This window comes from Onychomys torridus, chromosome 17 (assembly GCF_903995425.1).
Source record: "Onychomys torridus chromosome 17, mOncTor1.1, whole genome shotgun sequence".
In the NCBI taxonomy this organism is placed as follows: Eukaryota; Metazoa; Chordata; class Mammalia; order Rodentia; family Cricetidae; genus Onychomys; species Onychomys torridus.
Window position 1 is genome coordinate 17,272,612 of NC_050459.1, and position 12,219 is coordinate 17,284,830.

At 46.8% G+C, this 12,219-nt stretch overlaps 1 protein-coding gene across 2 annotated transcripts in view; it reads right to left on the reverse strand.

Moving 5' to 3' along the window:
• Nucleotides 1–6,828: 6,828 nt before the first annotated feature.
• Ikbkb (inhibitor of nuclear factor kappa B kinase subunit beta) overlaps nt 6,829–12,219 on the reverse strand; it is a 55,032-nt gene continuing 49,641 nt past the window's right edge. The window contains exons 20-22 of one of the 2 annotated variants that reach the window (XM_036166435.1): nt 10,791–10,918; nt 8,208–8,298; nt 6,829–7,420 (exon numbers count right to left, since the gene is read on the reverse strand). In XM_036166435.1, coding sequence (XP_036022328.1) covers nt 7,367–7,420; nt 8,208–8,298; nt 10,791–10,918 — 273 coding nt within the window. In that variant the 3' untranslated portion in view covers nt 6,829–7,366. The other variant, XM_036166436.1, reaches the window with a different exon arrangement.

The following is a 12,219-nucleotide window of genomic DNA, read 5'->3' on the forward strand; positions in this document are numbered from 1 at the left end:
AACATTTTAATTGCATGTAGTCCCATCTGTTGACACCTGGGTCTAGTTCTTACACTATTAAAGTTCTGTTCAGAAAGTTCTTGCCCACCCCAGTATCTTAAAGAGTGTTCCCTACATTTTCATCCAGGAGTTCCAACTGTTCAGGTTTAAATCAGTGTCTTTCCTCCATCTTGAATTCTTCTCTATACAAGGTCAGAGGCGAGTGTCTATTTGATTCTTCTTTGAGCAGAAAGGCTCTCATTTTTCCACCACATGTCTTTGATTAAGAAACAAAAATCAGGGCTGGGGTTTGGGGATTTAGCTCAGTGGTAGAGCACTTGCCTAGCAAGCACAAGGCCCTGGGTTCGATCCTCAGCTCCACATACAAAAAAAAAAAAAAAAAAAAAAAAAAATCAGGGCTGGAGAGATGGCTCAGTGGTTAAGAGCACAGCAACCACATGGTGGCTCACAACCACTTGAATTAGATCTGGTGCCCTCTTCTGGCCTGCAAGGATACATGCAGGCAGAACACTGTATACATAATAAATAAATGAATAAATAAATAATAATTAAAAAAAAAAGAAACAAAAATCAGCCAGGCATGGAGGCATGATTGGTTCCAGCACTTGGGAGGCAAGAGTATACAAAAATTGCTACTGCTGTGGTCCAAGGAGGCAGCTAGATTAGGAGGTGTGCATGTGGTGGTGGTTTTGGAGACAAAGAAGATACAAAATTGAGGGGATCACAGATTATTTCTCCCTGGTTTCAGAAAGCCACTGAGGCCAGACAACGTGTAGCAGGGTCAGTGTCTGCAGGGTCATTGCATAAAGTTGGAAAGGAGAAGTCTGAGTTGTGTTGGAGATTCCAGAGCCATGAGATACTTGCCAACAAGAGCTGCATACATAGAGAGGAACAAACACATGTGAGCAATGTCTTTTACAGAAAGCAAAGTTGGAGGGGCCAAGCCATCTAAACCCTTAGAAATCCAAAACCCAGATAACAGACATGGAACCACAAGGATTGGACGTTTGCCCTACTGGGGTTCTGTGGTGATATATTATGTATCAAAAATAGCTTGCCTGAGGATCAGAGAACAGAACAAGCCACTAGATAAACATAGAGGCCAGGCAGTGGTGGCACACATCTTTAATCCTAGCACTCAGGAGGCAGAGATCTGTCTGGATCTCTGTGAGTCCAAAGCCACCCTGGACTACATGAGATTGACTCAATCTAGGAGAGAAACAGAGCCAGGCAATGGTGGCACACACCTTTAATCAGCACCTGAGATCTCAAGCCTTTGCTACCAGTATTTGGGGAGTACACACACCATTAGTCCCAGCACGAATTAATCCCAGAAGGAAGTGAAATAGCTGGGCAGAGAAAGGAGACAGGAACTAAAGCCCTTTTCAGCTGAGGACTCAGGAATTCAGTCAGAGGATTTGTGGAGAGAGGATCTCACCTTCCATTCAGCCTGAGGATTCGGTAGTGGTGAGAAGTTTCTCCAGTGGCTTGTTCCTTTGTCTCTCTGATCTTTCAGCATTTACCCCCAATATCCTGCTCCAGGTTTTTATTGAAGACCACGCAACAGGGTTCAGTCATGTTTTGGTCCAACCTTTGCACATTATGTCCCCATTCTTTCCCTTTGTAATAGGAATGTCTATTCTGTGCCACTTTGTGTTTTAAGGATGTGATTTGCTGTTTTGTTTTACAGGGGGTCACGGTTAAGAGATTGCTTTAAGTCCCAGACGGACTAGAATTTTCAAGTGTTGTTGAGACTTTTCAAGACAATGGGAAATTCTGAAGTTGGTCTAACTTCATGAGTTGCCCATGAGCCTTGAGGGCCAGGAACCTAAATGTGGTAGTTTGAATGAGAAATGTTCCCTATAGACGTATGTATTTAAACACTTGGTCCCAGGTTGGTGGTGCAGGGGTGTGTGTGTGTGTGTGTGTGTAACCTTTAGGAGGTACAGCCTTGCTAGAAAGGTGGGGTTTGAAGGTTTACAGTCTTGCCGAATACAGTCTTGCCGAATTTCCTTTCTGATCTACTCAGCTTTCTGTGGATGGGGGAAAAATGCAAATCACCCAGCTTCCTATTCCTACCATTAGGCCTTCCCAGCCATTATGGACTCCAACCCTCTGGGGCAAAAGAAACCTTTTATTATTGAAGTTACCCTTGATTAGTGTTTTATCCAAGCAACAGAAAATTACTACAGATGGGAGATACAGGATTCTCCCTAAAAGGTTACTGGCAGGTAAAGTTTTGCCTTACATGCCCTCAAAACTAGGTCAGCCTGGACTGACCCTTCTATTCTGCATACCGGGACACACTGGAAACATACTTGAATAGCATGCTTGTTATAACATAGGGGTGGGAAAATTCATACTGTTTTTCAGAGAAGGGAGAACACATAGCCTGAGGCAAGTTGGGGGTGGGTAGGGTTTTTGGGGCTAGGTGTACTCTTAGGAGAGGGGTGTGTGCACAAAGCGCATGCAGGTGAAGAGACTAGGCTGCAAAGTGCACTATTCATTCATTCATGCACTCATTCATGCATGCGTGCATTCATTCATTTATTCATTCATTCATTCATTCCAGAGCTGAGGACTGAACCCAGGGCTTTGTGCCTGCTAGGCAAGCGCTCTACCACTGAGCTAAATCCCCAACCCGCATTATTTATTTTTTAATTTATTTTTGGATTTTTGAGACAAGGTATTGCTATTTTAATGAGGCAATTCCATGTAATTTATCTGGTAATCAAGAGAGGTTTATTTCTGGGATAACTTACAGCCAATAGGGATGGGTTACAGGATCCAGGAGAGATGAAATACCATCCAGCAGAGAACTCTGGCTTGGTCTCCCGTCCAGATTCTGGGACCACGAGGTATCGAGAAGAGAGAGAGCAAGCACATACGCACCTCAAATCTTAAGGGGGTCCCTCTCAGCCATGCCCCAGGGGCAGGTCATAGGCAGGTGTGGCAGTTACCTGCTGTCACTCTAGGGGCAGCGTTTCAAGGTCAAAGCTGGAACAGCTACCCACTACAAGGTCTCCCTACATAGCTCAGGGCAAGTCCATTAGAAGGGTGTGTGTATATAACCCCCAAAACGAACGAGGTACCAAGCTAACCTATCTTTTATGGAAGCTGAGTGATTACATTTTTCTCCCACACACAGGAAGCAGAGAAGATCAGGAAGGAAATGAGGCAAGACAGTAAACCTTCAAACCCCACCTCTCTAGCAAGGCTGCACCTCCTGTAGGTTACAAACCCACACTAACTACACTACCAGCCTGGGACCAAGAGTTTAAATTCATATGTCTTCCTCATTCCTATGGATGGAGTCATAGCCTAAGAAGTTAGTATGGGCAGAGGACCATGGTTTGCTTAGAGTTGATGCAAAAGTCTACAGGATAGCCATGGGCCTAATAGACAAGAGTCCCAAGTCAGGTAATTATTTACAGAATTGACACCCACTGGAACTTTGGAAGGGGAACATCCATCACGCCAGGTAATTATTTACAGAATTGACACCCACTGGAACTTTGGAAGGGGAACATCCATGATGAGCCTTTTTTATTCCAGTGCCTGGAGCAGGTGATCTGTGTTCTAGGTCCAAAGACAGGAAATATTTAAAAAGAAAAAAAAATTAATTGAATTTGTCTCATGTGTATGGGTGTTTTGCCCGCATGGATGTCTGTATCACAGGCATACCTGGTGCCAGCAGAGGCCAGAAAAGGGCATCTGACCATCTAGAACTGGAGTTAGATGGTTCTGAGCTGCCACATGGCTGCTGAGAATTAAACACAGGCCTTTTAGAAGAGTAGCCAGCACGCTGATGCCTGAGTTATCTCCCCAGGCCTAAGATGGGGGGATTTTGTCCGCACATGATTGAGACGACATTTAGGACATTTGATCTGATATTCAGATGAAATTTTGGCCTCAGAGTTGATGCTGCACTGGGTTAAGACTTTGGGAAGAAGTGGGTATGTTGGGGCTAGAGGTTAGACTGTATTAATGGTGGCCCCAGAATTTCTAGAACCTGTGAATGTCACCTCATATGGCAAAATGCACGATTGCATTAACATCTTGAGAGGAGGTACTTATCCTAGATTTTACAGACAAGCTCTAAATCAAATGACAGTTGTTCTTATGAATCAAAAAAGGACAAATTTGACAGAGGACACTGCAGGAATGACTATTAGGGGCGAGTGTGAAATGTCCTCCACACCTCATATTTGAATATGGTCTCTATCTAGTGGTGCTGTTTGGGGAGGTAGTGGAACTGTTGGGACAGGGTGCCTAGGTGAGGGCCACAGAGATGGGGTTTGCTGTGGATATCGCTCTGTGTAAATAAAGTTCTGATTGGCCAGTGGCCAGGCAGGAAGTATAGGAGGGACAAGAGAAAAGAGAATTCTGGGAAGTAGAAGGCTGGGGGGAGACACCGCCAGCTGCCGCCAGGAGAAGCAACATGTAAAGACACTGGTAAGCCACAAGCCATGTGGCAAAGTATAGATAAGCAGAAATGAGTTAATTTAAGATAGAAGAAGCAGATAACAAGCAGCCTGCCACGGCCATACAGTTTGTAAACAATGTAAGTTTCTGTGTGCTTTCTTAGTTGGGTCTGAGCGACTGTGGGACTGGCGGGTAAGAGAGATTTGTCCTGACTGGGCCAGGCAGGAATACTCTAACTACAGGGGTTTGAGGGTCAGAGGTCATCTTCACTTCCTGCCCCCTCCTCTCACCCTCTGCTATCTCAGCGAGGGGCTAGTCCTTTACCGGGTCAGAATGTAACTTGAGCTATGAGAAAAGTGATCCAGTGACCCTTAAGAGGAGACACCATCACCCGCTGAAGATTATCTGGAGCCACCGAAACAGGCCAGCAAAGGCTCTTTCCCCAAACCGTTAGGGGAAGTACAGTCTTGTTGACATCTAGATTTCAAATTCTTGCCTTACACATTAAGAATAAATTTGTTTTAGCTATGTCATTTGTTATATAGAGAAAATTTTTTCTTAGGGCCTTTTTTTTTTTTTTTTTTTTGGTAGGAGTCCATTAGCAGGCTTAGAACAGGCCCCCAGGGAACTCACTATCAATGTCAGTCCTCAGATCCCTGCATCGTCTGCCTTCTGATTTGTTTATACACAATGTTCCAGGATTTTACCTGTACTCAGAGGAAAATAAAATGTGTATGTTTTATTGTGCTGGCTAGTTTCATGTCAACTTAACACAAGCAGAGTTAACTGAACATGGGGACCCTCAATTGAGAAAATGCCTCCCTAAGATCGGCTGTAGGACATGTTCTTAATCAGTGATGGATGGGGGAAGGCCCAGCCCATTGTGGGTGGTACCACCCTTGGGCAGTGGTCCTGGGTTCTATAAAAAAGCAGGCTGAGCAAGCCATGAGGAGCAAGCCAGTAAGCAGCACCCCTCCACGGCCTCTGCATCAGCCCCTGCCCCCAGGTTCCTGCCCTGCTTGAGTTCCTGCCCTGACTTCCTTTGATGATGAACTGTGAGGCAGAAGGGTAAGCCGAATAATTTCTTTCCTCACCCTCTTGCTGTTGGTCAGAGTGTTTCATCGAAGCCACAGAAGCACAATCTGAGACACTGGTCTTCGGGGAAACAGGAGTAACCCTTGAATTTCACTTCGTCATAAATTATGATGGCCTAGTGACAAACTTTCCAAATCACTGCCTTTGGGTTAATGTCATTTTCTTGCATAAAGTTTTCCTGTGACTTTTAATTGCTTATTAAACCCCAGCTCTTAGACCAACACTCACTCCCTTCCCAATCTGCTCTCCTCCCATCCTTTCTGGTCTTATTCCCACCGCACCCTTTCCAGGGTTTCTAAAATCATGCTCTGACTCCGGTACTTCTGGATGTTAGTATATACTGAGTGCACAGGAGGGGCGGGGCTCTGTGGTCAAATGACATCACTCATGGATGCGTTTACATAGCTTAAGTCAGCGTCTTTATTGTAAGTTTTCAGATAGTTGACTAGTGGACAGTATGACTCTCTAAGAAGCAACTGAAGTGTGAACATTTGACCATTGGCGCTTCATGCTGGCTCTGTGGTGGCCACTTGGACATCCTCTGTTCCAACTTTGTTTATTCTCTAACCAAACGTACCTGTTTATGATAACCTGAGACTGCTTTGCTTTTATATATATACACATACGTGCGCGCACATGCGCTCACACACACACACACACACACACGTTTTGTGTGTGCACACACACAAGTTTTGTTGAAATGGCTCATGATCTAGATATACTCTTTGATTTTGCAAAATTTTCTATGGTGTTGAATTTTGAGCTCAAAAGAACTAGTGATGGTATATTGTAGAAATACACGTTTGAGACTAGAATATATATATATCTGAGTAATGTTACAAAAATATAGAAACTATTTAAAAAATACACCATTTTAATAATGCTGCTAGCTGACATAAGAGGCAGCAACATCCCATCCTACACACACGCACACTTGTGCATACACACACCTCACAGGTATGGAGGAGTGGTAGAGTGTTCAGCAGAGCAGTAGATGGCAGAAGCCTTTCATCTTCCTTTCTTCTCCATGACAACTGAGTCCAGGTGCTCTCTGGGAGTCAAGAGAGGGCAGCTGCCTTTCCATTCTGCCTGGCTCTGTAAGTGGCTCTCTCTGTGGCTTAAAGAACCAGGACATCGCCGGGCGGTGGTGGCGCACACCTTGAATCCCAGCACTCGGGAGGCAGAGGCAGGTGGATCTCTGTGAGTTTGAGGCCAGCCTGGGCTACAGAGTGAGTTCCAGGAGAGGCGCAAAGCTACACAGGAAAACCCTGTCTTGAAAAACCAAAAAAAAAAAAAAAAAAAGGACCAGGACAGCAGGGAGCTTGGCATCACCACAACTTAGTCAAAGGTCACTTGCCACAGCGATCAGCACAGGAAGTAGAGAGAAGATTTACTAGCAGTGAGGTGAAAAGAAGAAAGTCAGGACCATCAAACTTAGGATTACAAGTCCAAGAGAGGCTGGATCCAGATGAAGCCCGAGCTGTATGGATGGGCGGATGGGCAGATGGGCAGGGCAGGTCTCCCTCCCTCCAGTGCTCCAAAGGGACAAGTTCGCTGCTGTCTGGAAACACTCAAGATAGACATTTGCCATATGCTGTGTGTGGCAAACTACTCAGAGCTTTCTTCTTACAGCAGAGGAAGCAGCGAGGAAGCTTTGCTGCTGTGAATGTCTGTAACTGGCACGTCCTGTGCTTCTGGGGTAGAGGATGTCCAGTGTGTAGACGAGGCCAGCAGTAGGCTGCTGAGGGCAAACAACACAGCCACTGGGAGAGTGCGATTTCCATCTGGGTGCTGGAGACACCAGACCATCATCCAGAGCCAAGGGGCCAGTCCGTGGAAACCTCAGTCACAGGCTACCCCTTTCTTCATCCTCCATCTGTAACCAGCTCCAGTCTAGAGTCTGAAAGTTAACAGGCACATTAAACACCTAGTGGCCCGGCCGTCTTTCCTCTTCAGGAGGCAGGCAACACAATCTAGAAGTGTTTAAACTTTATCAGCACCAATCCTGGCACTACAGGGCACCTTTAAGCCAAGTGAGTTATATGTTCAAGCGAAGCAGATTTCCTGTGGACTAGCTGAAGTTCCTGGAACTCTGTGCCTATGGGACGCGGAGGTCACTGTAGTACTACCTGTAGCGTGGAGAGTTCATTTACACACTCACTGCAGATAGATGGTACTCATCTCAGCTATCTGTTTCCATGCCAACCGGAGGCGGCTTCCCTTCTCTCCAGTTAAAGTGCAAGCATGTAGTGAGGTGGAAAGAGGCAGGAGTTAGGTAAGCCCACCACTGAGACCCGTGAGCAGTTAGCGATGACGGCTGGCAGAGGTTCTGCTGATTCCCCCAAAGTCAGAAGTGAAAGCAGTTACTAACGACTGCAGTGGCAGGAAAGGCCACTAGACAGCTGCTATCATTTACGCTTCGTCTGAAAGTACCTGAACCGTGGCTAGCTTTTCCTCAGGTCAGTTTCCCTGACACTAGTACTGCCTGTGGTTAAGCTGTGAGTCCCTGAGCATGAGGTTATGACAGGTTCTTCTTTTGTCATGGAGGCCCAGCACAGTGCCCAAAACATACAGATGGTCTGCAACAATCCCAAAGATAGACAAGGGGCTTCTGGGAACACTGCTGCCCCCCCTTTTGCTGCAGAAAGGAAGGGAGTGGACAAGCTGGGGTCCCCGAGGGTTGTTACCGTGAAGCTGTGGTCTTGCTCCTTCACGGTGTCCTGCAGCGTACTTTCTAGCCGGGTGCAGAGGGCGTGGGCTTCTGCTACCAGCTCCTCACTGAAGACAATGATCAGATTACCAGAACAAGGTCGTCAGGATCTTACCAGAGCTAACATCCTGCTTTAGACTATGCTAGAGAACTCTCATACTGTTCTAAAAACAATGTAGGAATGACTCATGTCTTAATGCACCACATTGCTGACCAAGGATTTTATGTGTCTAGTTAAATACTTTACAGATGCTTAGATCCCATGAGAGACAGATAACACAGCTGGAAATATGGAACAGGAAACAGATCTTCACATAATAAAAAAGCAAAGACTGTTAAAACAGATTTGTTTTTATTTTATGTGCATAAGCGTTTGCCTGCATGAATGAATGTTTGTGCACATTGTACATGCAGTGCCCATGGGGGCCAAAAGAAGCCATTGGATCCCCTGGAACTGGGGTTACAGACGGTTGTAAATTGCCATGTGGGTGCTGGGAACTGAACTTAGGTCCCCACAACAGCAGCCAATGCTCTTACCTGTTGGGCTGTCTTAGCCACAGGACTTCTTTTTGATTTACATATAACCAAATTTCTTTCCAAAGTGCCAAAATCTAAAAATGTTCCCCATCACCTGTGTTCTGAAGGTTTTTTTTGGGTGGCGTGGGGGGTTGGGGAGGAAGAGTGCAGGGACTCGAATCCATGCTACTCAAGTGCTCTCCACTGAGCTATAGCCCCAACTCCATTTTTGAAATGGATAGTGATCTTCCACAGTGCACAGTTCAGGGAAGGGACTACATCTAGACTCAATAACTGGTTTTCTAGTCTTCGTGGCACAGGGGCAAACCAAACAAACCGTGTCCTTTTCCAACTACAGCCCTGTGACACAGAGAGATAAGACAGTCACCCCACCCCTGCTCATACGCATAGGCTAACCTTTCTGTGCACTGGGGATATCACTGGAGGAAAAGGACCAAGAGATGGAGTCTCAGACCTCCCTTCTCCTTCACTTGTGACATTAGTGTGGGAGAGAAGCAGGAGTGCATCCACAGGGCTCCTAGCTAGGCTAAAGGCTCATGTCAGCTCTGGAGATCTGGGAGGTCCATGACCCAGTGTCTGACCTCCAGAAGCTTACAAGAGATGGCAGAGTTAATTAAGACTCTACAGTAACATACAATTAAATACCAAAGACTATACTCCCTAGGATCAACAACAAAAGTTTTCAAAACAGCTTTATTGTTATGTAATTTGTTATGGAGATTGCCTGTTCACACGGTAACAACCCTATGGCTTCAGCATATGTAGAGTTGCACAATCATCACTGTTGAGATCTACTCACAGAAATGTTTTTTATCATCCCCCAAATAAACTGTATACCCATCACCAGTCAGTTCATCCCTCCCCACGTTCACTGTGGGCCGTCATCCACCTCCTTCCTATACTGAAAGACTTTCCAACAGGAACTGCTTTAAGGGCCTGTAATGCAGGGGGCCCAGTATGCAGAAGAAATGAACAATAGTGAGTGCAAAGGCCCGGAAGCAGTCTGCCCTGCAGGTAGAAATCACAACTAAGGACACCTGAGGAAGGCAGGTCTGCCTCGCCAGTGAGCAGGTCTTTGTACTCCAGGGTACAGCAGAACCGTCAGATCTGCTGGGTACCACCCCAATTCAGAGGGTCTCCAGTGGGACCCTACAAACTATTGTTATTGTTGCTGCTGCTGCTTCAGGTAGGACTAGACTAAAGCAAGCCATCTGTGCGAGACACCAGGCTAACCCAAGAACCACACCGAGGTGGTCGGTCACAAACGCTTTAAATAGTTGAAACCTGATCTAGAATGGAGAAGAAACCCACTGTTGTTACTGATCCGCAACTGGGTTGGAATGTCACCCCAGGTGACCAGAAGACCTGGCAGGAAGCAAAAGAGGAGCTAAAAGGCCTTGTCAAGGGTCCGCCAGGAGAAAAGAAGGTCTGTGAGGTGGGTCAGCAGGTAAAGGCACCTGCGGCCAAGCCTCGTGACTTGAGTTCAATCCACAGGACCCACATGGTGGAAGAAAGGGAACCAGCGTTCACAAACTGCCCTCTGACCCCAGCAGTGTGCCTTGGCACACGCTCCCATACACAGAAATAAAACAATTTAAGAGGGAAAAGAAAAGAAGGGCCGACTGGAGGATGAGGGAGGTACTGGGTGGGTAGAGCAGCCCAGTCACTCCGGACGGAGGGGCCTGGGAGGGAGAAGGGTAGAGACTCAGGTGTGACGAGGAAGGCACACCTGAAGTGGGGGTTTAAAGAACAATTAGCATCCATGTACAACATGACTAACAATTTCAATATTCCCACTAAACGACTTGTCATCTAACTCTTGGACAGGGAAACTAGTTAGCAAGTGACAGGGACTTGAGGAACAGGATGAAAAAACATGCCTGTGTCCCCAGGACCTGGCAAACACGAGACAGAGAAGCACACACAAGGTCCTCAGGCGGAAGGGACTGGTGACGAGCATGTCCATCACTCTCTCCCCGCGTGGCCTTGAACATTCTGCGTGGCACTGTTAAGCATAGCTTACCTTTTCTTGGCTGAGTCGGGTAAGCTGTCACAGGCACTGGACGGCTGGGACATTAGCTGACCAGGGTGACTAAGCCGAGACACATTCATGCTATCTGGGCTCCCACTGACTGGGCCTCGAACTTTGCTCTGAATGACAATAAAAAAGATAATCAACAAACTTATGGAGTCAGTGGGCTGGGGAGATGGCCCGGTGGCTACTCAACAACTAAAAAAGATAATCAACATTATGGAGTCAGTGGCCTGGGGAGATGGCTCGGCGGCTACTCGGGCTCTTGTAGAGGACCTGACTTTGGTTGTGACTCACAAATGCTTCTAACTCCAGTCCCAGAGGCATCCAATGCCTCCGGCCTCTCAGACATCTGCACTCATGTGCATATACCCACATGCAGACACATGCATACAATTTAAAATAAATCTAAAAGAAGAGGAAGGAGCCGGGCAGTGGCGGTGCATGCAATTAATCCCAGCACTCAGGAGGCAGAGGCAGGTGGATCTCTGAGTTCCAGGTCAGCCTGGTCTACAAAGCGATTTCCAGTTGAGCCTCTGGCCACTCCTTGGCTGGGTTACCTCATACACTCTTTGCTGTCCCTGCTCTTTCATAACTTTTACCAGCAGCTGTAAGGCCCTACTCGAAGCCCTCAGGTTGGAGGTTAGAGTTCCTTTCTGGCTCCGTCCCCTCCCCTCTGGCTAACCAAGGTCCACCTTTTACATCAGCAGCTCTGTACTGTTGTTCTTCACCCATCTGCTGCACCACCCGTGGAGACACAGACACCTGCTTTCTCCATTTCTACCCTAGGCATGCAAGCTTGGAAGGTCATTCCATACAGACCAGCTCCCACAGCTGGGGTAGCCTACACCCCAGAGGCACCCCTCAACTCTTCTCACCGAAATGCCTTTGTTTCTTTGTGCTGAGATTTGACAGGACCGCATTCTGTCACTAGCTACCATTTGAGTGATTTCTCCTGAAGTGCCATCACTAGGAAGGGAAGAACGACCCCTTCAGTATTTTCTCTATGCTCTAAGAATAAGAGATGTCCCACATAAGCCAGTATACCCCTGTCTAGTCTTTTTTAAAAAGATTTATTTATTTGTTTGTTTATTTATTTATTAATTACATATACAGAAGAGGGCGCCAGATCTCGTTACAGATGGTTGTGAGCCACCATGTGGGTGCTGGGAATTGAACTCAGGACCTCTGGAAGAACAGTTGGTGCTCTTAACCTCTGAGTCATTTCTCCAGCCCCTAGTCTTACCCTCGATGGAACACTGTGGCCGCTGGTCCAAGCCACTTTTACCATCCAGACACACACACCCTTCTGGAGTGTGCTCACCACACGTAACTCCAGGAGCCTTTCCGGTTGTTCCTTCTCTTCTAAGAGAGCTGGGGTTCCTGCCCTGAATTCACATGCCACTACTCCTGCACACTG